The 27090-nt window shown below is 34.8% G+C and overlaps 1 protein-coding gene across 2 annotated transcripts; it reads right to left on the bottom strand.

Moving 5' to 3' along the window:
• Positions 1-5990: 5990 nt before the first annotated feature.
• Positions 5991-9953, bottom strand: LOC107943274 (uncharacterized calcium-binding protein At1g02270). 2 transcript variants are annotated; one of them, XM_041074446.1, is made up of 11 exons: positions 9584-9953; positions 9307-9486; positions 9115-9219; positions 8830-8935; positions 8029-8249; positions 7844-7920; positions 7615-7729; positions 7368-7493; positions 6874-6984; positions 6683-6790; positions 5991-6382 (listed from the first exon to the last, which is right to left on the bottom strand). In XM_041074446.1, the coding sequence occupies exons 1-11, from the start codon at positions 9767-9769 to the stop codon at positions 6149-6151; spliced, it is 1569 nt and encodes a 522-aa protein (XP_040930380.1). In that variant the 5' UTR covers positions 9770-9953; the 3' UTR covers positions 5991-6148. The 2 variants fall into 2 exon arrangements, with proteins under 2 accessions (XP_040930380.1, XP_040930381.1); XM_041074447.1 differs by lacking the exon at positions 6874-6984 and having other exon boundaries at positions 9584-9943.
• Positions 9954-27090: the final 17137 nt, after the last annotated feature.

Below are 27090 nucleotides of genomic sequence, written 5' to 3'. Positions count from 1 at the left end.
CTCTACTTGCACCCATTTGCTGACCTCCAACACTCACCAACATATATTTTCGATATAGAGTCGCAACTTTATAGTCAACCGAAACCTTCATACTATACCACTTGAATGACAATGACGCAATTGTCTTTCCTTACGAATCTTTAGCCCACAAAAAACTCTTCCGATTCGGGATCTGCCAACATTAGGTGAGTAGGTATTATGTTTGGGTATTCGGGGAACTCGTAAGCATATGCCGTATCGGGATCAATGATTGATATGTGGGCCCCACGATCATTGCGTATAACTATGCCATGACTCGGGTTCCTCAATGAAAGGGTGTAATCATTTTTATCATATGCGCCTCCGTTGTCGATATCATCCGAGATCTCATCTATACCGGGGTCACTAAAATCTTCACACTTGTGATCAGAATGACCATTATTATTGGATCCATCTTCACCGTGCACATCGGTCTCAATCACAACTGGGTGTATCTATAAATGAACATAGTGTGGATTTTTAGCCCAAGTCGATGTCGCTCCACTACCGTACTGGTCTGCACATCCAATGTTCAAATCAATGTCAAAACAGCGCATAGACAATTTCATATCGACGAACGTTCTAGGAACCTCCGTACACAGGTCTTCAATTCCATATTGTTGCCTTAACGAAGTTACATCTTCAACAGGATCCATATCCGCTAACTCAACAAACAACTGAATCGGTTCAGTGTTCACCCTCTCTGTCGGGCAATACAGTACGACCATTGTCTCTACATATTCATTGTCTAAAATTTCCATCTCGTTAAATTTGATAAGATTTGACGAAACTGGAAATTTATAGAATAGTTGTAGCACCCTAAACTCGGCTGGATGTTATGGCCGAATCTAGCGATGTCACATAGAAGTGCATATGAAATCAGTCTCATTTGCTCAAAACTATTTTTCTGTTTAGAACTTATCATTATCTCTTTTTAATTCTAGAGTCATGATTTTTGTACAATCATTGATTTCCAAAACATTATACATTGTGGAAGCATTTTAAAACAGTTCGCGTCATCGAGGGTATTTTGTTAAAATTGTGCATTTTTTTTGAAAACCCGAATTTTACCTACTACTAGTAACCATAAACGTAAAACAGTATAAAACCCAAATTTAAACCAAAAATCTGTAAAGGCCACATTACACAAAAATACCCAAAATAAAATTTAAAATCATGGATAAGTACGAGACAGTGTCAAAGGGGTCATGTGGCCACCATCGAGTCCTCTGTTACGCCGATCAGTCAAGTTTGAGGATTACCTGTACAGATAAAACAGAAGGGTGAATTTACGAAAACTCAGTGTGTAATCCCCATGCATACATACAGACAAACACAGTCTGGGCCTAAGCCCTTTTCAATACCAGTATCAGAATCAGTCATAAAGTAGGGCCTTGGCCCATTACAGTATCAGTAATTGATATAGTGACATATATACAATATCAGATCCTACCCAGCCAGCCTCTACACTCCAGCTCCGTCCAATCCTACACTCTATGTGGGGATATAATCAACCCACTTATCCCTACACTCCCAAAAGTACCGAGTGTGGCACTAAATGGTGGTTTACAGCTGAGCTACCAGTTTTAGGCTCAAAGCCATCAGTAAGTCGCAGCTGTGCTACCAGAATATTAGGCTTAAAGCCTTTCAATACACTTCCTCCACCTATATCATCCCATCCCCAAGCAATACAACATAAAGTTATGGCATGCTATCACATAGTGTCATGCATATAATCAGTATAGTATTATAATCATGCTCAGTAAACAGTCATATATATATCCTTTAGTCAATTATGGATCAAAGCATTGCTTACCGGCCCCACAGTAGGTTCATAGTTGTCTGGGGTGACTCGTGCAACTTTAGCAAACAAATCAATAAATTGGGCTAACACACCCATGTTGTCTGCCCTTGTGGACCACAGGGCCTTGGCCGTGTAGATCACACAGCCTGGCCCAAAATTCTAAACGCCCATGTGGGCCCACTCGGCCCAATTGGTCAAGCCCATGTCTCGTACACGGCTTCGTCGGCTATCACACGGCTGTGTTATGTGCCCGTGTCATGCACGCACGGCCTAGCTTGTCATCACACGCCTGTGTTCAATCACATGACCTGCCATACAAGCTACCACACGCCCATGTGGCGCAAATAGTAGGCTTTTTTGGCTTTTTGTCGAGACTCATTTTCAGTTGTTTGAATACCCATCTGGTTTTGTGTGAAGCTAAACCGAACACCAAGCACTGCAAAACCTAAAATCAACCAAAATTTTTTGAATTAAACACTACAAACGAAAAACTAAACCGATCCCAACCGAGTTATTCAAAAGATTTGATAACCATAACTTACCTTCAAACGAACAGCGATACTTCCACACCACTAATATCCCTATGAACGAGTACAAACCTCTAAAACTTCCCCTATTTGAGAATGAACACAAAATCTCCATTAAAATGCTAACCAAAAACTTAAGAAGATGGCAAAGCAGATACTTACCGAACGAGCGGAATACGTTGAATTGATAGAATCAATCGAAAAACAGGCAATGAGAGGGGAACCAAGAAATTCGACAGAGTAAGGGGAGAAGAAAGAAACCAACGTCAGAACTTGGGAAAAAAATAACCAACAAAAAGAAAATAAGGAATATGATACTAAATCCCTAAATTCTCTCTATCTAATCCCACTACTCAGAATTCTGATGCAACCAAAACTCTATCCCCCAACCGAACAAAATAAATCACCTTTGTTGAAGCTGGGATTCGAAAACAAGACTTCCAACACACCAACACTCTACTTAACCACTAGACCAACAGACCCATTCTAATATGGAATTACATATAATCAAATATAAGCCCACTGATCCAGTTAAAGGCTTAATTTAGGAAAATACCAAAATTTGCCAATGAAAGGCTTGAACTTAAGACATCTCACACACATCTAAAACACTTAACCATTGAAGCAAATACTCAATTGTATGTGTTAAAATTTTAACAGAGCATACATACAGACAAACAAAGTATGTAATCCCCATGCATACATACAGACAAAACATATTCTAGGCCTAAGTCCTTTTCAGTATCGGTATCAAAATCAGTCATGCAATAGGGCCTTGGCCCATTACAGTATCAGTAATTGAAACAGTGACAGATATGCAATATCAGATCCTACCCAGCCAGCCTCTACACTCTACCTCCGTCCAACCCTACACTCTATGTGGGGATATAATCAATCTACCCATCCCTACACTCCAAAAAGTACCGAGTGTGGCACTAAATAGTGGTTTGCAGCTGAGCTATCAGTATTAGGCTTTAAGCCATCAGTAAGTCGCAGCTATGCTACCAGAATATTAGGCTTAAAGCCTTTCAGCACACTTCCTCCACATATATCATCCCATCCCCATGCAATGCAACATACAGTTATGGCATGCTATCACATAGTGTCATGCATATAATCAGTACAGTATTATAATCATGCTCAGTAAACAGTCATATATATAGATCCTTCAGTCAATTAAGGATCAAAGCATTACTTTCCAACCCCACAGTAGGTTCACAGTCGTCTCAAGTGACCCGTGTAACTTTAGCAAGCAAATCAGTAAATTGGGCTCACACACCAATGTTGTCTACCCATGTGGACCACACGGGCCTTGGCCGTGTGGATCACATGGCTTGGCCCAAAATTCCACACGCCCGTGTGGGCCCAGTCGGCTCAATTGGTCAATCCCATGTCTCACACACGGCTTCGTCGGCCAATACACGACCATGTTATGTGCCCATGACATGCGCGTACGGCCTAGCTTGTCAACTACACACCTATGTTCAGTCACATGGCCTGCCACACGGGCTACCACACGCCCATGTGGCACCGACAATAGGCTTTTTTGACTTCTCATAGTGACTCATTTTCAGTGGTTCGGGTATGCACCTGGTTTTGTGTGAAGCTAAACCGAACTCCAAGTACTGCAGAACCTAAAATCAACCAAAAGTTTTCAAATTAAACGCTACAAACGACAAACTAAACCGATCCCAACCGAGTTATTTAAAAGATTCGACAACCAAAACTTACCTTTAAATGAACAACGATACTTCCACACCACTAATATCCCTATGAACGAGTACAAACCTCTAGAACTTCCCCTATTTGGGAATGAACACAAAATCTCCATTAAAATGCTAACCAAAAACTTAAGAAGATGGAATAGTAGATACTTACCGAACGAGCAGAATAAGTCGAACAGATAGAAGCAATCGAAAAATAGGCAAGGAGAAGGGAACCAAGAAAATTCGGCAGAGTAAGGGGAGAAGAAAGAAACCAATGTCAGAACTTCGAAAAAAAAACAACCAACAAAAAGAAAATAAGGGATATGATACTAAATCCCTAAATTCTCTCCATCTAGTCCCACTACTCAAAATTCTGATGCAACAAAAACCCAACAAAATAAATCACCCTTGTTGAAGCTGGGTTCGAACACAAGACTTCCAACACACTAACACTCTACTTAACCACTAGACCAGCAGGCCCATTCTAATATGGAATTGCATATAATCAAATATAAGCCCACTGATCCAGTTAAAGGCTTAATTTAGGAAAATACCAAATTTTGCCAAATGAAAGGCTTGAACTTAGGACATCTCACACACACCTAAAACACTTAACCACTGAAACAAATACTCAATTGTGTGTGTCAAAATTTTAACAGAGCATAAATAAGAGAATTTTGGGGCATTACAATAGTTTCGAAATCCTCTTCCCACAACGTCAGTAAATTTTTACACTGATCTTTTCATATCATCGACAGAAACATTCTTATTGAACCTCATTCCTATTTTCTGGCGAGTTTCAAATATACAACCAGCAATTATTTCTAAAATAACACCAACGAAATGAATAGCTACAAAAAAAATTGATTCTCCATTTTTTTTCTCTTAAACTGCCTAAAAAACTCTACTCTTCTCAAAAAACTTCAAAAAAGAAAACATTTTTTCCTTTTTTATTCAATTGAATGAACTCTCTTGTTTGATGGCTGGTTTTTTTTTTCAATGTGTAGGGTTTGGTCCCAAACCGGGCACCAGTCTAACAACTTGCTACTGATGTGACCGCTCATGCACAGGTCACCATAAAATCAGGCTTTTTCAATTTTTTTCAGCTGCTTCAATTATTTTTCTCTGTAACTGCCTAAAAAAAATTCTACTCTTCTCAAAAAACTTCAAAAAAAAGACAATTTTTTTCTTTTTTATTCAATTGAATGAACTCTATTGTTTTATGGCCTTTTTTTTTATGTGTAAGGTTTGGTCCCAAACCCGACACTGGCCTGACAACCTGTCATTGACGTGACCACTCATGCACGTGTCACCATAAAATCAAGCTTTTTTAGTTTTTTTCTAGCTGTTTCAATTATTTTTAAACAAAAAACTTAAATTATTAATTACACTAGTACCACCTGACACGACGCCATTAAAAAAATATTTTTTCCTATATTCATATAAAACTACACGTGTTTTTTAGGCCAATACATACCGATGCCGCCAATTACTCATATGGCACCAAATGAAAATATTTTTTTTGAAAAAAAAACATAATTATACTTTAATCGTGGGTGGGAGGTGAGGGGGTGTGGCTGGGAACTGACGATCCACTACTTGACTTGCCTATTCTTATATTATTTAATTAAAAATTTCAGTTATTCACATTAGATCATAAAGTTCTTTTTAAGTTCGATAATAACCCAGTACACAAGTGATTGTCCGAATTCTGGTCTGTTCTCTTAACAAGGGTATTTTTGCGATTTTTCCTTCTACTGTTCCGAACTTGCCCACTAAGTTTTGCCAAAATTATTTTCTCTTTTTCTTTCTTTCGACAATGCCACCGTCCATTCAGCTTCGTACGTTTCTCAATTTTGTTTTATGTGCTCCCCACTTTTCTTAATCGAATCTCTTTTACAAAAGAAAATTTTTAAATATATATATCTGCTTGCGTAACCAAAATGATTTCTATTTGATTGTCTTGGTGCATGTACGTGGCTAAACATATACGAGGAAGAGAACTTTCCTGGGACTCTATATAAACACGTATGTATTTTTCCTTTTAAATGTGTAACAAAACTTGTTTTCTGTGAAGCTATCACCAATTTTATCTACAAGCTTTGCTTCGAACACCGTAATCTAACAGGTGAGAATACAGCAGTGAGTCGGGCATGATCAGAAAGGGAGTAGTTTTCAGGCCATATTCCCTTCTCCACTTCATGGGGGAAGAGAACTGCTTTCTTTACCGCAAAACCGATAGCTTCGTCTTCTGCAATGCCTTCATTCGAGTCCTCTAAGCTGCAGTCTTCATCCATATGTTGTAACCATGTAGCATCCCAGATTCTCTGCATATACGTCAACCAAATTACTCCATATTTTCTAATGAGAAATGTCGCCATAAATGCTACATTGACTTAAAAGTTAATTTTTAGAGACTAAAGGTTACATCAGATATGTTGCCAAAACTACTTGTAGTGACAAGGGAACATGTGTCCAACCATATTATCAATATGCATGTGCTTTCTTATATTCCCTTTAGATCACCTATAGAAAACGGTGCCTTAAAGTGAGTTACAGGCCATGCATAAAAGGCATCCCTGCTACTAGTAAAATGACCCAACTTTACAAACAAAAATGAAACACACCTTAAATTCTTCATAGTCTACAACACCATTTCCATCAGCATCGGCTTGGACCCACAGATCTTTCGTCTCTTGGAAACTTAATCCATGAGAAAGACCAGTCAAATTTACCTGCACATAGTTCTGAAAAGTTGAGAACTTCACGAGTTCCATTGTACATCAAGGGAACCTATCAAGGAAGTGAATGAAAGTACCTGTCTAAGTGCATTACAAAAGGCCGAGTAAGTTACATGGTTGCCACTCCTGTCAGCCCTTAGAAAGGAAAAGGCATCATTTTCAGCCAATGAAACCTTTTTAAGTTGGTACTGTAACCAAGATGGTGGCAATTCAATTTCAGATGTGGAAGCGTGATAACTGGTGATATTCATTGGCGAAAGGAAAGGTAAAACATACATTCCTAATCAGAGAGATGGCAACAAATTTCAAACTCCACAATCAGTTACCTTATGGTTTCCTCAATAAGTGAAGCCATAGGTCACAGATTTGAGAACTAGTCATAATGTGTAAGGTTTCTCGGAATCTGAGCCAAGTATCAGATGTGGCCTGCCCTAATGTAGATGTTTGATGGCACGCTCTAAAGAGAGAGGAAGCATAAATTTGACTACTGTAGTAAGAACTAAGCTATAATTTGAAATACAGACTTTGGAACAACAAATTAACAGCTTAAAATGAAAAATGCAGAACAAACCTTTATTATGCCAAAAGCTGCTTCGGCCCAACTTATCTTCAACAGTTTTTGTGATTTATGAGGATTACGAAGCCATATGAAATCGACACCACAGATGTTTCCCCTATGGTTTCGATGGCTAACCCACTGTGTGATAAACGAGGAGTAAAGCCAACATTTTTTGTCAGTAAGCATTGCAGACTCCAAAAAGTTAGTCGTATACTGATGGAGAGATGCAGAAATAGAATCAGAAATTGAATATACTAACCTTGTGAGCATCTGCATCGCTGTCTGTGTATTCATGTGCAATATCATAAGATGAAACAAATCCCTGGGACCTGAGGAACTTGTAGACATGTCCACGCTTGCTTCCATTCCAGTCACTGTGAATTTATAGCATTAAGACAAAAAAGAGAGAGACGAAGAAAAAGAAAACAAGTTAGAATGCCTTTTACTGAGGAGATCATCAAAGCAATAAAACCAAAGATGTAACTTACCCGCAGAGTATGACTGGCATCTGGCTGAGTTTGTTTTCTCTCTGATATGCTTCCAGATATTGTAGTATTTGGTAAACCTAAGAAGAATATCAAAGCTAGAGATAAGTTAAGTCAGTAACTAAAAAAGAATGGAAAAAGAAAGTGGTGTGGCGCACTGACATATTTCAGAAGACGATAACATCTACCTGGTGCAGTCTCACAATGGATAAACTGGAATCATGAGGAAATAAAAGGTGGGTGTTTACAATGATAATTTCCTGTTGAACACTCTCATTCTGATTTATTGAGAAGGGTGCAACTGATTGAACATGCAACAATTGCGCAACACGGTCTCCGAAGTCATTGAAGAACAACTCTCTACGGTTTAAAACCTTGAAGTACTCCTTGTGTATAGCAGTCAACAAACCTGTTGAAGTAGTATAAACAAAAGTTCTCAAGCCTGAGACTAAAAAGGAGTTAAGAATCAAATAGAACCATAACAAAAAAAAAAATCAAGAACTTAAGTGATTGAATTTAAATCTTGCAGGATGATCTACACACGTAACAAGGACTGTGAACAGCCTAAAAGATACGAGTTTGACCATCCTTTTCCCATGTTGGTGGCAACTGAAACCATAGAGCAGAAGGGAAAATATGTGAACCATAATGGAAGGAGTTAAGCCCCCAAAGGTGAGAAAATGGTCATTCTTCTGTTTACCTTATTCTATAGGAGCCGATTGAAATGGAGATTTGCATACTGAAAGTGGAAAAGTAGAAATGAACTTCCAAACTAAAGAACACCCAGCTGCATCAAACTATAGCTAATACTACAAAATTATGGGTCAAACTCACTAATTGTCAAATGATTTTGACTTGATTTAAGCTTAATTTACTTACTCGGGCGGACAGCAACACATAAGAACCCCCATATCTATCTAAGTTACAAACAAAGTCTTGAAATCGGCCTCTAGTATGAGAATAAATAAGTAAAAAGGTGAGTTGTGTACCATCTCCTCTGTTGTTGGTTCTTGCAAGCTTGAAGGTATCATAGCCTGCAGCACCGAGGCTTTCTTCATACATATGCACTAGTTCTTCATTTCCAACCCAAAATTCCTAATCATTGAACGAAACAATTACCTAATTAGTGAAAGCTTATGTTATCAGAGTTGAAATTAAGGCTCTTGGCGGAAGGAAAGTGTCAACTCTTTGCTAATACATGTTATGAAAGTCAAAACCAATGAAAGAATGAGAGAGAGGGAAACCAATAGAAGAAAAAGGGAAAAGAAATCCACCTGGAGACAGATAATGGAAGACCTTTCGTAAAGCAACCAATTTACAATCTTCTTATTTCTAGCTAACCAAAATGCTCTAAAATCACTCTCTCGTACGCTCTGGTTCTGTTCCATGAGAAAAACAAATCAATGAAAGGAGCAAAATTTACAAAGGTGCAGCGATATTAAAAGGGAAAAGAAAGAAGAAATCACCTGCTGGTCCAATCGCTTGTAAATAGGAGCTAGGATATTGAAGGTGGTACAAGAAATGCAAGGCTCCCCCATTGTTGAACAAGCATGACCAGTTCTCGTTTCTTGAAAAGGAACAGATTTGCTTTCACTAGAATCCACATTAGCAATATCAGAGTCATTACAAAATCCTGCCAACAACACCTTTCACCCAAAACAGAGAAGGTTAGAATATAGTAAATTGAAAGATAAACAAGACCGAAAGTCTGAAACAAGAAAAAGAATCCAAATTTTAACCTACCATTTCAGAATTCTTGCCACTTTGATTGAGGTAAGCAATGAGAAAGAGGGAAATGAGAAAGGGAAGGAAGCAGAAAAAGAAAGCTTTGAAAAGGGTGGGTTTGTTGAAGTAAGAATTAAGGGTTGGCCTTAGATTAGGCTTGTGGACAGAGTTAGATGGAGGAGGAACTGTAATGTCTTGATTCATATGGTCGAGATTTTTTATTTAAAATACAAGTTGATGGGTGAAATGATTGATTGAAGTCGGGGCAGGGGAAGGGAAGCGGAGTTCGTGTGTTTGTTCGGTGTATTAGGACAATGGGGTTCCAGTGTTTTCTCATGGTGAAAAGCTAGCTCAGGTCCCTTACCAAGGATTTTTTTTTTTTGGGTTGTATTCGTAGGTTTATTCGTTTTTATGAGGAAAATTTTATCGGAAATAGGATTCAAATTGGTAAAACCCTTAGTAAAGATATTGATTAATATTAGGATGATAAAACCGTTAATCGAATTCAAATTAAATTAATATTAGTAGAATTTTTTTATTTTGTAACAGTAAATTGAGTCTAAATATTTGTTTAAAAAATTAATTGAACTAAAATTTATATGTTTTTTATCATTTATTTGTTAAAACAAGTATAAAATACATAAAAGAAATAAATTAAAAATGTTCATTTGACCAAATTAACTAGATTAAAACTACATTTAATTTATATTATTAATTATTAAATTTGGTTAATTCAGTTAATTATTCGATTTCAAATTAAATTAACCGATAATTGAACTTTCAAAAATTTATTAACCAACCTCTTATCGAATTAGATCGACTAACTGACCGATTAACTGACCGATTAACCGAATTAGATCAATTTATTCAATTAATTCATTTTTAACCATAAATTAATCTCTAATTAAAGTTACCTAAAAATAGAAACATATTGATTAAGTGTGGTTTTATAAGGTAAATGACATCAGCTGATTGACAAAGTAAATTTATTAAATTTAAAAAATACATATGTTATTTAAAATTTTAAAACATAATTTTCAATAAATAATTTATTTCTAATATTCTTTAAATATAAAACTTACTAATTTATACTTGTTGGAATTAAGTCGTTCGAGAAAAGTTTTCGAAGTATTGTTTGTTAGATAATCATATAAACTTAAAACAATGAAGGGTATTGTCCTCCAATGAGGGTTTTATATTCTATACTCTGTCAATAAGTTATAATATCATAATCACAAGGCATGTTGGCTCTTAATAAAGTATGAAAAATAACTTTTTATCGAAGAATAATACCTTCTATTGTCAAGGGTTTGATAAGTTATTCAACAAACGATACTTCAAAAATTTTTTCTAAATAAAGCAACCCCAACACAATTATAAATATATTTTTTTCATATTTTTTTATTTTAAACATATATATTTATAATAATTAATTTTTCACTGAAAGTACGTAAGAGTAATATATAAAAATAATAATTTTACTAATTATAATAGTCACATGTTTCTATTCAAAGTAATAATAGTTGTAAATTTATAATAATAATAATAATAATAATAATAATAATAATAGCAACTTAATTAATACTCTATCAACAATTAATTTTATATGTGAAGTGCGATGTAATTTTTATAAAGAGAAGAGGAGGTTGCTTTTAGCCGTTCACCTGTTAGTCTGTATAGCCTTTATGCACATGATTGCCATGAATTCTTACTCGGTAATCATGTTAGTTTGATACTATATTTATCTTTCTTTTTCTTTTTTAAGATATTCTAGCTAAATATTTTATCAATTTCTATATAAAATAATTTGTTTATTATACTTGTTATGATACTTGTTATCATCGGTCTAAGATCTAAATAGGTTTGAGTCGGATAGGTTAATTTTCTCAAGCTCACATATCGATTGAGCTCGCAGGATGGGTACCTATGTTCTCCTGTAAAATTACACATGAGATCGCGTAGGAAACTGTATAGACACATGTTACGTCTAGGGAAAAATACATATTAATATGTATGAAATCTACATAATATATCATATCAATGAACAAAATCTATATAAATAGACAAACACCACCACTTAAGAAGGACAAAAAAAATACTCAGACAATACTACTCCAAAATTAAAATAGCATTTTATCTTATATCATACCCCATTTAAACTGTTAGATTAGACGAACAAATGTAACCTTTGGACGAGTGTAGCGTCAACTAGAGTTTTAAAAACTTCTTGTAATGCACTATATATATTACTAGAACTATCATTGTGAATAGAAAAAAAAATAGTGAATGTTGCTGCGAATACCATTTCAAAGGTCACGAGTAGGCGCAAACCCCCTTAAAATTATTTTAGGAGGGAGAATTATAAATTTTAGAAGTCAATAAAATAATTTTATTATTATATTATTATAAATTTATAATTTTTAAAAGCAATTTTATTATTTTTGGAATAATTGTCAAGGGTTATTTCTCTTCCTTACATTTGCCTCTAATTTCGCTCGTAATAAATTTAAAGTTGTTTTTGTTACTTAGCATAAAGCATTATACAATACGTGCTGTAGGGATAATCCATTACTTTTTGGGTGGAATTGCCACAACATGAGTATTTTTCTTAATAAGAATTATTTCAGTAAGATAATGACTAGGAGAATTTGAAAGGCATTATGACATTAAAATTTTTATGAATTAGCTCCGAATCTCATTACTCGTCATCTTTGGTTTGATATGGCTACCACGCATGACTTCGAGAGTCAAGATATTAGAGGTTTTGAGCTAGAATTATTCTTGGGTTGAATGAATGGCTCATTTGATTCGATTAATATGGGTTTGGCTTAAGCAAAGATTTTTATTTTCGAGTTAGTTTGATATGGTATGAATTTATATTAAATAAATTTAAATATATTTTTATTTAAATTTAATTATAAAAATATAAAAAATATTATTTTTAAATATATTTTAAAATAGTGAAGTAAACTATTTGAGCAGACCAAACTGGACTTAAGTTTAGGATTGGAGTTAAAATTTTTCTAGAAATCAAAGTACGATTTGGCCTGATTCATAAACACATCTGCTTTTGATTTGTGTTATGAATGGTAAAAAAAGACCTTCAATAAAAATTTTAAAAAATTAATTAAGCATTCATTTAAAATTTGCACTGAATTGAAAAAAAAATTAACAAAGCCCTTAACTAATGTTAACCACAGCTAACTATGACATTTTCTATGGTGTAACTAGCAGTCTAACCAAGTAGTGACCCAAGGCATGCCATGTGAGTCACATATTGATGTGACAATAAATATTTAAAAATTAAAAAATTCAAAATAAACAAATACATCTTTTAATAAATATTAAAAATTAAACATTTAGCCAAATGTCCATGTTGGTCCTATACGTAGTTCTTTAGATTATTACAAGCAAAAAATAAAAAATTTATGAAAAATATTTAAAAGATATTAAAAATTGTAAAAAATATTAAAAATATTAAAAATTAATAAGAATTACTTAAAATTTATTAAAAAAATTATTAAAAATCACATTTATAATTAATTTAAACATATGGTTGTCTATGTTCAAATGATAACCATTTATCTAGGTTCATATTTGACATGATTCTTTTGATAATTACTAAAAAAATTACAAATATAAAAATATAAAATGTAAAAAAATTATTAAAATTAATAAAGATCATTTAAATTTTATTAAAATAATCTAGTGAGACTATAAAACTATTTTTTTGGTGACATAAAAAGAGTACTTGAACGATGGAAATGTACAAGTATACACAATTGCAACAAGTAATAAAGTGACAAGTTGAGTTATCATACCCATAGAGACCGTGTAAGAAAATATTTATGAAATGCCATTAAAAACACTTTGGTGAAGGAAAATCTTTTGTTTTAAAGGAAAAAGGGTTTAATAAAACTAAATTTTAACTAAGTAAATGAACTAAGAAAATTAAAAAGTAAAAAATCCAAAACACGATTTCTGAAAAATAAGTTTAATCAAAATGACATAATTGTGTTAGATCAATTACATTTCTTAACTTAATATTACTAAAACAATGTTCATATTGTTACGAATAAGTTCACGGCAACTTGGTAATTTGTTAACTATAGCACATACAGACTTACTAAATTAACTAATCTCTTGAACATATTACTATGTCAATTCAAACAATTAATCAATTTTAATAAGCAAGTAAAAGATTAAGTGAAGTAACAATATATTCCTACATTGAAACAGTTTAATCACACTAATATTGCAAGTTATGCAAACCTTCAGCTACCTTAGAAGATTAAACATGCACTGATTAAGTATTGTGTTAATTAATTACAATTTTAATACGATTAATAATTAATTCATTAGTCACTTTACAATTATAATGCAAGTATAACATAATCATGGTTTTACTTAATCAAAAAATTTACCAAGACTTATAATAACATAAACATGATTGTTGACACCATTTTTTGGATGGAAACGGGGTCGACTTGGATTTTGAAAATAAAACGAAAAATGGGAGTCACCACCAATCTTTTTTGATGAGGTGTGATCGGGTCACCTCGTAAAACGGTTGTTTTTAATAAACGATTTAGATTTTATTAAAACAACGATTTTTGTCTACGAAATTCAGAAAAATGGGTTCGGGAGTCGGTTACGCACGAGGAAGGATTAGCACCCTCGATGCGCCCAAAATTGGTACCTAGTTGAATAATTAGTGTCTTAGTGTCGAAAATTGAAAACTTCGAAGAGTTTTAAAAATACGATCCTTAAAAGAAACTCTGATAACGTGAATTGAAATATAAGATTCTCTTGTTCCAAAGGAATATCACATCCAGCACGTTAGGACACGATACTCTAAACCATCGAAACCAAGATCACCTTATAGTTTAATGAAACCATACTTTGAAGCTTTAAGAGGATATTTGGCTATTTAGTCGAACGAGTAATCGAAACCCAGCACGTTAGGGCACGTTTTCTCGATTTTCCAAACGCGAAATATTGCCTCATTTAGAAAAATTTTCCTTTTGATGTTTAGTGTCAATGCTTGACAAAACAACAACGAATACGACGATGTGAGCAAAGTAAAGTGAGTAACAACAATACAATAAGCAAAATGAAATGACGAGGTGATTACATAAACAAAGCATACAAATAAATAAATAGAACTAACCTTTTAGAAAAAGCACAAGTGTACATGAATAAATAAACAAACGCCAAATAACAATGATGACAATAAATACAATTATGTAAAAATGTATATGCATGTATAATTTTAAGCCATAAAATAAGAAATGCATATAAATTATAGAATATGAAAACATAGATAAATATATACATATATGTGTAAAAAATAATATTATAAAAAGGGTACGTATACATGTATAAAAAAATAAATGTATTAACAATGAATATAATAAGGGTAAGAAAACAAGTATATACACAATATATATGTAACGTGGTACTAAGGATATATATATACAATACAGTATTTAAAATAATATTTACGTAATACAAAATATAATATTAAAAGGTATATGTACATACGTAATATATAAATACATATATAATATAATGTTAAAATATTTACATAATACTAAAATATTTAGGTAATATATGCGTATATTGAAAACTAGTAATAATATTACCGAGGTATATACAAATATATCAAGTATATATACGTATTATAAATATATAAATATATAACAAAGCATAAACTAATAAAAATAATAAGAATAATAATAATGATAACATTGGAATATAAAAGAAACAAACATAACATTAATAAAATATTAAAATAAAGTGAAATAAAAATATTAAATATGAGAATATATATATAGGTATATACGTACATAATAAAAATATATACTAATACATAATAATAATAATAATGGTAATGCTAATAATACTAATAATATAAAAATAACAAGGATATTTAATAAAGATATAAAAATCAACAAAAAAGGACTAAAATTGAATTAAAAACAAAGTTGTGGGGCCAATTTGAAATGAAAACAAAGAAAAGGGACTTAATTGTACGCGCGTGAAATGTTGGGGGACCGAAACAACAATTATTCCTTTCCATTAAAACGCAGCACATTGGCGGGGACTAAATCGAAAAGCGCGAGAAATTATAGGGCCAAATTGAAAACCATAAAAAACTTAATTGTGAAGCATCAGAAAAGCGGAAGGACTGCGCGCATAAATATCCCATTCAAACGAAAACACGCGGATCCTCTAGCGGGTCGGGTCGGATGGGTCGGGCATGGCCAAAACGACGTCGTTTTGGGGCTTAAGTGTAGCCCCCAAAACGACGTCGTTTTGGAGGGCTATATAAGGCCTAAACTAACCAAAAAAAAATCATTTGGGGAGAGGGAAAGAAAAAAAAAAGAGAGAGGGAAGAGAGAAGGGAGAGAGAAGGGAGGGGGGAAGGGGAATCCGGCCAGGGGGGCCAGTCACCGGACGGCCACCGGAGGCTCGCCGGCGCAGGCGCCGGCCACCGCACGCGGTGGCCGGAAAAGGTAAAAAATTTATTTTTTTTGTTTTTTTTTATTTTTCGATTATATGTGTATATATATGCTAGAAATGAGGAAGAAAAAGGAAAAAAATGGATTTAAGAAGATAATAGAGAAAAACAAAATCACCTTCCGATTTATGTTTTCGTTCCTTGTTTCCTTTTTTTTTGTATTTTTCTCTGCTTTTTGTATTAAAATGCCGAAAAAAAAAGAAACCCCCCCCAAAATACAACCGATTCTTCCCTTTGAAATCTCAAAAAAAAAACATAAAAATCCCCCCTTTTTGTGATCGATTTTGGCTTTTTAAAGCCGATCTATAAAACATTCATTTCCTATTTTTTGTTTTCGTTCTTTTGTTTATTCTTTCCCCCATCCCTCGCATGCTTCCTTTTGCTGTTGTTTTTGTCTCTGTTGCAGGTGTGTCAGGTGTGGGTGGTGCACGTGATGGCTAAGGGCAGAGGTAGCATGGGGCGACTGAATCTTGGGGACAGAGGGAGGAGCGGCTAGTTTTTTTGTTTGCTGAAAATTAGTTAAGGTTGTGGGCTGATTGGGCTTTTAGGGTTTTAATTTGTTTGGGTTTAAATTTTGGGTCAAAGTTTGGGTTTGTAAATGGGCTGTTACTTTTGGGTTTATTATTTGGGTTATTTTGTTGGTATGGGCCCGGGCAAAAATGGGCTTTTACAGCTGCCCATCTTTGCTCATTTTCGTGTAACGAGAATAGAGCAAAGACATCAAAAGGGCCAATTTTGCCCGGTCTTGCCGAGTCTTGACTTTTTGGTGCTCATATTCTTCAAGTAGCCTTATTCTGTTCTGCTGTGTCTCGTTGCTTCAATCCACTTCACTGCGCTCCAGAGAAACATGACTTAAATCTATTCTGCTGCAACTCCATGGGAATGAGATTTGTTGTTTTCTTCGTCTGCTCCACTACTGCTTAGGGAGATAAGACTGAATGTTGTTTTCTTCGATCTATTCCACTGTTATCCAGGGAGATAGAACTACCAGCTTCAATGTACTCCACTGTAATTAGGGAGGTAAAATCCGCCGTCTTCGACCTGCTCCACTATTGCTTAGGGAGATAAGATCTGTAATCTTCGATCTATTCCACTGTTGCCCAGGGAGATAGAACTACCAGCTTCAATGTACTCCACTGTAATCAGGGAGGTAAAATCCGCCGTCTTCAACCTGCTCCACTATTGCTTAGGGAGATAGATCTATAATCTTCGATCTATTCCACTGTTGCCCAGGAAGATAGAACTACCAGCTTCAATGTACTCACTCTAATCAGGGAGGTAAAATCCGCCGTCTTCGACCTGCTCCACTATTGCTTAGGGAGATAAGATCTGTAATCTTCAATCTATTCCACTGTTAAATATAGGGAGATAGAGTTATCGGCTTCAATATACTCCACTGTAGTCAGGGAGGTAAAATCTGCCATCTTTGATCTGCTTCGCTGCCAAATACAGGAAGGCAAGATCTGCAATCTTCAATCTATTCCACTGCCAAATATAGGGAGATAGAGTTATCGGCTTCAATGTACTCCATTGTAGTCACATGGAGGTAAAATCTGCCATCTTCGATCTGCTTCGCTGCCAAATACAGGAAGGAAAGATCTGCAATCTTCAATCTATTCCACTGCCAAATACAGGGAGATAGAATTATCGGCTTCAATGTACTCCACTGTAGTCAGGGAGGTAAAATCTGCCATCTTCGATCTGCTTCGCTGCCAAATACAGGAAGGAAAGATCTGCAATCTTCAATCTATTCCACTGCCAAATACAGGGAGATAGAATTATCGGCTTCAATGTACTCCACTGTAGTCAGGGAGGTAAAATCTGCCATCTTCGATCTGCTTCGCTGCCAAATACAGGAAGGCAAGATCTGCAATCTTCAATCTATTCCACTGCCAAATATAGGGAGATAGAGTTATCGGCTTCAATGTACTCCACTGTAGTCACATGGAGGTAAAATCTGCCATCTTCGATCTGCTTCGCTGCCAAATATAGGAAGGCAAGATCTGCAATCTTCAATCTATTCCACTGCCAAATACAGGGAGATAGAGTTATCGGCTTCAATGTACTCCACTGTGGTCAGGGGGGTAAAATCCGCCATCTTTGATCTGCTTCGCTGCCAAATACAGGAAGGCAAGATCTGCAATCTTCAATCTATTCCACTGCCAAATATAGGGAGATAGAGTTATCGGCTTCAATGTATTCCACTGTAGTCACATAGAGGTAAAATCTGCCATCTTTGATCTTCAATCTATTCCACTGCCAAATATAGGGAGATAGAGTTATCGGCTTCAATGTACTCCACTGTAGTCAGGGAGGTAAAATCTGCTATCTTTGATCTTCAATCTATTCCACTGCCAAATGCAGGGAGATAGAGTTATCGGCTTCAATGTATTCCACTGTAGTCAGGGAGGTAAAATCTGCCATCTTTGATCTTCAATCTATTCCACTGCCAAATGCAGGGAGATAGAGTTATCGGCTTCAATGTACTCCACTGTAGTCAGGGAGGTAAAATCTGCCATCTTTGATCTTCAATCTATTCCACTGCCAAATGCAGGGAGATAGAGTTATCGGCTTCAATGTACTCCACTGTAGTCAGGGAGGTAAAATCTGCCATATTTGATCTTCAATCTATTCCACTGCCAAATGCAGGGAGATAGAGTTATCGGCTTCAATGTACTCCACTGTAATCAGGGAGGTAAAATCTGCCATATTTGATCTTCAATCTATTCCAATGCCAAATGCATGGAGATAGAGTTATCGGTTTCAATGTACTCCACTGTAGTCAGGGAGGTAAAATCTGCCATCTTTGATCTTCAATCTATTCCACTGCCAAATGCAGGGAGATAGAGTTATCGGCTTTAATTACTCCACTGTAGTCAGGGAGGTAAAATCTGCCATATTTGATCTTCAATCTATTCCACTGCCAAATACAGGGAGATAGAGTTATCGGCTTCAATGTACTCCACTGTGGTCAGGGAGGTAAAATCCGCCATCTTTGATCTGCTTCGCTGCCAAATACAGGAAGGCAAGATCTGCAATCTTCAATCTATTCCACTGCCAAATACAGGGAGATAGAGTTATCGGCTTCAATGTATTCCACTGTAGTCACATAGAGGTAAAATCTGCCATCTTTGATCTTCAATCTATTCCACTGCCAAATACAGGGAGATAGAGTTATCGGCTTCAATGTACTCCACTGTAGTCAGGGAGGTAAAATCTGCTATCTTTGATCTTCAATCTATTCCACTGCCAAATGCAGGGAGATAGAGTTATCGGCTTCAATGTATTCCACTGTAGTCAGGGAGGTAAAATCTGCCATCTTTGATCTTCAATCTATTCCACTGCCAAATGCAGGGAGATAGAGTTATCGGCTTCAATGTACTCCACTGTAGTCAGGGAGGTAAAATCTGCCATCTTTGATCTTCAATCTATTCCACTGCCAAATGCAGGGAGATAGAGTTATCGGCTTCAATGTACTCCACTGTAGTCAGGGAGGTAAAATCTGCCATATTTGATCTTCAATCTATTCCACTGCCAAATGCAGGGAGATAGAGTTATCGGCTTCAATGTACTCCACTGTAATCAGGGAGGTAAAATCTGCCATATTTGATCTTCAATCTATTCCAATGCCAAATGCATGGAGATAGAGTTATCGGTTTCAATGTACTCCACTGTAGTCAGGGAGGTAAAATCTGCCATCTTTGATCTTCAATCTATTCCACTGCCAAATGCAGGGAGATAGAGTTATCGGCTTTAATTACTCCACTGTAGTCAGGGAGGTAAAATCTGCCATATTTGATCTTCAATCTATTCCACTGCCAAATGTAGGGAGATAGAGTTATCAGCTTCAATGTACTCCACTGTAGTCAGGGAGGTAAAATCTGCCATCTTTTGATCTGCTTCGCTGCCAAATACAGGAAGGCAAGATCTGCATCTTCGATCCACTTCCTACCAATATAGGAAGATAGGACCTATTTACGCCTAGTGTTTAGGATGACATGATCAGAATGAATCAAATGCTCCTAACTAGATGTGTATGTATTATATTTGTAGAATGTCATGAGAATGATCCATTTTTAATGCTTAGGTTGTCATTCCTCATTGTTCATCAAGGTTCTATCACTGATGCCTTCTTGTTCAGCCAGTACCTTTGACAGAAAACCTAAAGAAATAGACGCTATTTAGACTATCATTTCTCAAATGTTTCCAACCCTTAGGTTTGGTTAGTTCTAAACAATAGTCCTGTTTCAGGTCCTCGTATTATTTAGAAACTTTCAGAGTAATATGCAGAACTCCTTCTGCATGTGTATTGTCAGTCCATTAATCGTTATTTCAATGAAAAATGCTTGAAAAAGATTATCAAAATGGACAAAATGAAATTTTGTTGAGAGCAAAGCTCTAAACAAACAAATCAATCAAGATAGCAAATTTTGCTGAGATACGAGATGAATAAGATGAAAAAGATTATCACAATGGATAAGATGAAAATTTGTTGAGAGCAAAGCTCTAAATGAACAAATTAATCAAGATAGCAAATTTTGCTAGAATACAAAATGAGAATAAATTAATCAAGATGATGTATTTTGTCAAAAATACAAAAAATGAATAAAATGGAAATAGGTGCCCCAGATATCGTAGCATGAGCTTCTCTGTCCCAAACTTCTTAAGGACCCTTTTGAACTTGATATGTGTTTAGAAGTCCTAGAAGGCTTTGTTGATAACCCAAGATGTAGCATCCCTCCTTCTTATTAATTCAGAAAGGGCAAGACTACCGCATGCCCCACCTTTGATCAAAATTTGAACTGCCCATTTCTGGGTTTTCAATTCAAAACCCTTTGGTCTCAAGGCGCCCTTTGCGGGTTTTCACCTTGGCCTCTCCTTTTTTTCTTTTTCTTCCTTTTTTGTTTCTTTTTTCGAGTGAAGTATTTATTGCTTGAATCAGAATTCTCAAGATTAGGCAAGTTTTTGCCATCCATCTTGGTTAATATCGACGCTTTTTCAGATAAGGCCTTCCACATAAGGTCCTTTCCAGTTTGACATAGACTTTCCTATCAAGTCCTTCTGCATGGGAAGGATCTTCCTCGATATTAGATCCCCTCATGGAATTCTCTAGGGTGAACCTTTTTTGGTGAGCTCGCATCATTTGCTTTTGGTACATTTGACCATGACGGATAGCTGTTAACCTTTTTTCTTCAATTGTATCGGACCTGGATCCATTCTACTTCATCCAACTTCAACTTTGACAAGGCTCGAAGTGAAGGAATATCAACTTCGATGGGTAAAACTGTCCCTATTCCATATGCCAATGAGAAATGAGTTGTCCTGGTAGAGTTTTTTTTTTGTTTTTGCTTTTGTTTTTTATTTGTTTTTTATTTGTTCTTTTTTTTGGGCCTCCACTAAACTGTTCATTTTGAGGGCAACATGGTGTTAATCTTGAACAAACTGCAAACTTCTGATGTCGTGCCGTTGTTCAAATTCAATGCATTGTCTAATATGATCCTTTTTGGCATTCCATATTGACATATGATTCTTCAAGAAATTTACCGAGTGTCGACTTTATGATATTGGCATATGAAACAACCTCTACCCACTTGATGAAGTAATCGACGAACACAAAGATAGATCGATGACCGCCAGAAGCTTTTGGCGAGGTCGGCCCAAATAACATCCATGCCCCTCACAGAGAAAGTCCATGGAAATTTCATAACATGAAGAGATAAAGGAATCACATAAATCTTGTCTCCGTAAATTTGGCACTTGTGGCGTTTCTTGGTATAACTAGTGCAATCCCCTTCCATGGTGGGCCAGCAGTACCCAAATCTCATGATTTGCTTGGCCATTGCAAAACCATTAGCACGTGTTCCTCATCCAAGATCTTCTTAACCTCAAGAGCATCCACTTGTCTAAAAACATCTTTGAATTCTTAGAGTAACTCAATGACGTCTCGCTTTGTCTCTGCAGTGATACAGGCTCTAATCTTCACCTTTTTCTCTTCTCCTAAGCTCACAATTCCCCACTGAATTTTTTTTGTAAGGTTGGATCTATTTTTTGACTTGCCTTACCATCCTTAACAAATCAGGAAATAAACTACAGTCTTGATCATCTTCGAAGTCTTGAGGATCCTCTAGACACATATCTTGCTTGAAAGAAAGTTCTGAGTCAATAGCAGTGTCGCTCATATCATTGATATCTGGAGACCTATTCTAGGGACGAAGGAAGTCTCAAAGAGCTAACGAATCAAAGGGTAATTACCTGGTGGTATGAGTATGAATGAATTGGAAGGAACAAAAGAATATTTGCCAAAACAAGACACAAAGATGCATTTCGTTGAAATAAAGAATAGTGGACATGTGCCTTTTCACAAAAGGATTTTCTATTGCTCCCAGGCTTAGAACAATAAGAGCGTTCCAAATATTACTCTGAAATGGTCCTAAAAATTACAAGAATCTCCTCCACGGTCCAGTTGTTTAAAACGCCTCTAGGGATGTAGAAACAAATTCAAGATAGGTTTTTTCATTTTTTAGTTCTTTTTCAAAGGCATACACATCTTCACCTTTCGAACCATCGATATATTCAAAGAATTCCAATCCATCTGGTTTTGTACTAGAGTTCTAAACTCGACGTACTTTTGGATTTTAGGAAATTTATTGTATGCAATGAAATGTAATGTTGATGCATGAACGCGTATTTTTGGATTTTAGGAAATTTATTGTATGTAATAAAATGTAATGTTAATGCATGAACGCGTATTTTTGGATTTTAGGAAATTTATTGTATGTAATGAAATGTAATGTTAATGAATGAAGAGATACGTGCAATGAAATGTAATGCAGATGTATGAATGCAAAAAGAGACATTGATTCTTGATTCAATTCTATTAGAACAACTTTACTAGAAAATAAATCTCTTTACATAAAGCGGATACATATACGGCTTTGCCCTCATATGCGGAGACATTCGATCATTTTCTTCGTTCGAGCATTAAGATAAGTCTCACGAACTCTTCAAAAGGGACGTATCTTATATCTCCTTTTTACTCAATCCGGGCCGTGACTCGTTGCTCACTAAACCTCATGGTGCTCGTTGGCTTCTCTTTTAAGAAAGTTCAGCGGCTCTCGAATAATCCTTGTCACATTAAATTCTCGGGCCACGGAGCAATGGTTGTGTGGTCCTCCATTAAACTATCATCCTTCTCTTATCACGTTTTCTTGGACCACATTCGGACAACCGTATTATTATCCACTTTATCAAGAAACCTATTCCCTTATGACAAGCTCTCTATTTAACAACTGAACGTGAATCAACACCTCTTTTTATGATAAAAATGCAATGCAATCATAACAAAAAGAAAACAGGTTAGTACCAAGCAAAAGCAAGCAAGAATAAATAGAACACCTATTTGGGTGAATACTAGGGGTTCGAAGTGGTTCTAAAGTAAGGATACCTGAACCAGCAGATTCCTCGATCCTCACCCATTATAGGCTCATATGGACCGAGTTCAGTTCAGGGGAATACATTTCCCTATGGCCATGCGGAGATGAAAATCTCACGAAGACATAGGTACGGATGTATCCCGGAAGCGATTCACTATCCCATGCGGAGGTGAAAACCTCACGAAGGCGTAGTTTCTCACTCCCACTTAAAAGGGTATGACCAGCGATCATGCAATGCAATGTGCAGAGGTATAAAATAAAATACAGAACACGATAAAAAAATATAACTCAAAACAAAAGAGATGCAATGAAAGGATCGTAAATTCAAATCGAATTTTCCACTTTCAACAAAAAGACAAGAAATAATCAACACGTGGCTTGACTCTCTTATTTTCCCCAGTGGAGTCGCCAAGCTGTTGACACCATTTTTTTGACGGAAAACGGGGTCAACTTGGATTTTGAAAATAGAATGAAAACGGAAGTCGCCACCAATCTTTTTTTTGATGAGGTGTTGATCGGGTCACCTCGTAAAATGGTTGTTTTTAATAAACGATTTGATTTTATTAAAACAACGAGTTTGGTCTACGAAATCCAAAAACGGGTTCGGGAGTCGGTTACGCACGAGGAAGGATTAGCACCCTCGACACGCCCAAAATTGGTACCTTAGTTGATTATTTAATGTCTTTATGTCGAAAATTAAAAACTCGAAAAGAATTTAAAAATACGATCCTTCTTTATATTGCGTTATTTTTTTAAAAAAATTACTTGGATAAATCAAAATGAAAAATGCCTTCTTATCTCGAATTAACAAGATGTCACATCCAGTAAGTTAGGACACAACACCTTGTATTTTTTAGAGTAAGCTTGCCTTTTATTTTTTATTTAAACTTCATTTATTTTAATTTTAAAAGGATATTCGATTACTTAGAATCAACGAGAAAAATCGAAGCTCAGTAAGTTAGGGCACGATTTTCTCGAATTTTCTAAATACGGAATATTGCCTTTACTTTCGAAAAATCCTCATATCGAGAAAACCACGTGTCATATCCAATGCGTTAGGACATAACATATTGAAATCCCGATAATGAGTTTTTATTTATGTTTTGTATTAAAGAGCATTCTCGAGTATTTAGATTCAACAAAAAATTAGAACCCAGCACGTTAGGGCCCAATTCTCTCGAAGATCCCAAGTATCGAGTATTGCCTTTATTTCCAAAATTTTCCTTTTTTACGAATTTGGGTAAAAATTGATGTGACGGAATAACAATTACGATAATGCGAGTAAAAATAATACGAGCAAAAATAACAAAAATAAATATATAAAAAATCAATTATATACAATAATAAGTAAATAAACAAAAAAACTAAAACATTTTTTTAAAAATAATAATGGACACATCAATAAATAAATAAACATAAAGTAAAACAATAATGATAATAAAGAAATGAATAAAATTATAAAAATTTTAAAAATGTATGTATGAATTTTAAAAAATTTAAAATACAAAAAAGCTATGTAGGTATATATATAATGAAATATGTATGTCTATACGTATATATATGTGTATGTATAAGAATTATAAAATATGAAAACATAATTACATATATATAAATAACATGCGCATGTGTGTATATAATGATTTAAATCAAGTAATACAAATAATAAGAAAAATATTAGGTAAATAAAATATACACATATATATAACTTAAAATAAATAATAAAGGAAACTCCCCTGTTCTTTTTTTTTTAAACAAAAAAAATAATAATAACTTAAATGAACTAAAGGATGAAAATTAAAATCAAACCAAAAATCCGGGGGTCTAAACTGTAAATATATGAAATATATGGTAAAGGGACTGAGATAAAAGGCGCCGAGGACATGGGGGACCGATTGCGCAATATTCCCTGTTTGAGTAAAACAAAAACTGTATTGAATGTGCCGCAGAAATGGAGGGACCAAAGGTGAAAAATACCCATTATGGCAATAATGTGCAGATTTTTCTCCCTTGAATGACGCAATTTAGAATCTTGTATAAATAGAAAAAGATAAAGCCCTAAAAAGGGAAATGGAGGCTGATGCTTTTTAGGGCTTTATCTTTTTCTATTTATACAAGATTCTAAATTGCGTCATTCAAGGGAGAAAAATCTGCTCATTATTGCCATAATGGGTATTTTTCACCTTTGGTCCCTCCATTTCTGCGGCACATTCAATACAGTTTTTGTTTTACTCAAACAGGGAATATTGCGCAATCGGTCCCCCATGTCCTCGGCGCCTTTTATCTCAGTCCCTTTACCATATATTTCATATATTTACAGTTTGGACCCCCGGATTTTTGGTTTGATTTTAATTTTCATCCTTTAGTTCATTTAAGTTATTATTATTTTTTTTTGTTTTAAAAAAAGAACAGGGGAGTTTCCTTTATTATTTATTTTAAGTTATATATATGTGTATATTTTATTTACCTAATATTTTTCTTATTATTTGTATTACTTGATTTAAATCATTATATACACACATGCGCATGTTATTTATATATATGTAATTATGTTTTCATATTTTATAATTCTTACACATACACATATATATATACGTATAGACATACATATTTTCATTATATATATATATACCTACATAGCTTTTTTGTATTTTAAATTTTTTAAAATTCATACATACATTTTTAAAATTTTTATAATTTTATTCATTTCTTTATTATCATTATTGTTTTACTTTATGTTTATTTATTTATTGATGTGTCCATTATTATTTTTAAAAAATGTTTTAGTTTTTTTGTTTATTTACTTGTTATTGTATATAATTGATTTTTTATATATTTATTTTTGTTATTTTTGCTCGTATTATTTTTACTCGCATTATCGTAATTGTTATTCCGTCACATCAATTTTTACCCAAATTCGTAAAAAGGAAAATTTTGGAAATAAAGGCAATACTCGATACTTGGGATCTTCGAGAGAATTGGGCCCTAACGTGCTGGGTTCTAATTTTTTGTTGAATCTAAATACTCGAGAATGCTCTTTAATACAAAACATAAATAAAACTCATTATCGGGATTTCAATATGTTGTGTCCTAACGCATTGGATATGACACGTGGTTTTCTCGATATGAGGATTTTTTGAAAGTAAAGGCAATATTCCGTATTTAGAAAATTCGAGAAAATCGTGCCCTAACTTACTGAGCTTCGATTTTTCTCGTTGATTCTAAGTAATCGAATATCCTTTTAAATTAAAATAAATGAAGTTTAAATAAAAAATAAAAGGCAAGCTTACCCTAAAAATACAAGGTGTTGTGTCCTAACTTACTGGATGTGACATCTTGTTAATTCGAGATAAGAAGGCATTTTTCATTTTGATTTATCCAAGTAATTTTTTTTAAAAAATAACGCAATATAAAAAAGGATCGTATTTTTAAATTCTTTTCGAGTTTTTAATTTTCGACATAAAGACATTAAATAATCAACTAAGGTACCAATTTTGGGCGTGTCGAGGGTGCTAATCCTTCCTCGTGCGTAACCGACTCCCGAACCCGTTTTTGGATTTCGTAGACCAAAC

The sequence above is a fragment of the Gossypium hirsutum genome, chromosome A08, assembly GCF_007990345.1.
Source record: "Gossypium hirsutum isolate 1008001.06 chromosome A08, Gossypium_hirsutum_v2.1, whole genome shotgun sequence".
NCBI classification, from domain to species: domain Eukaryota; kingdom Viridiplantae; phylum Streptophyta; class Magnoliopsida; order Malvales; family Malvaceae; genus Gossypium; species Gossypium hirsutum.
The sequence above is the reverse complement of the archived record's forward strand: the minus strand, read 5'-3'. Positions and strand labels throughout refer to the sequence as shown.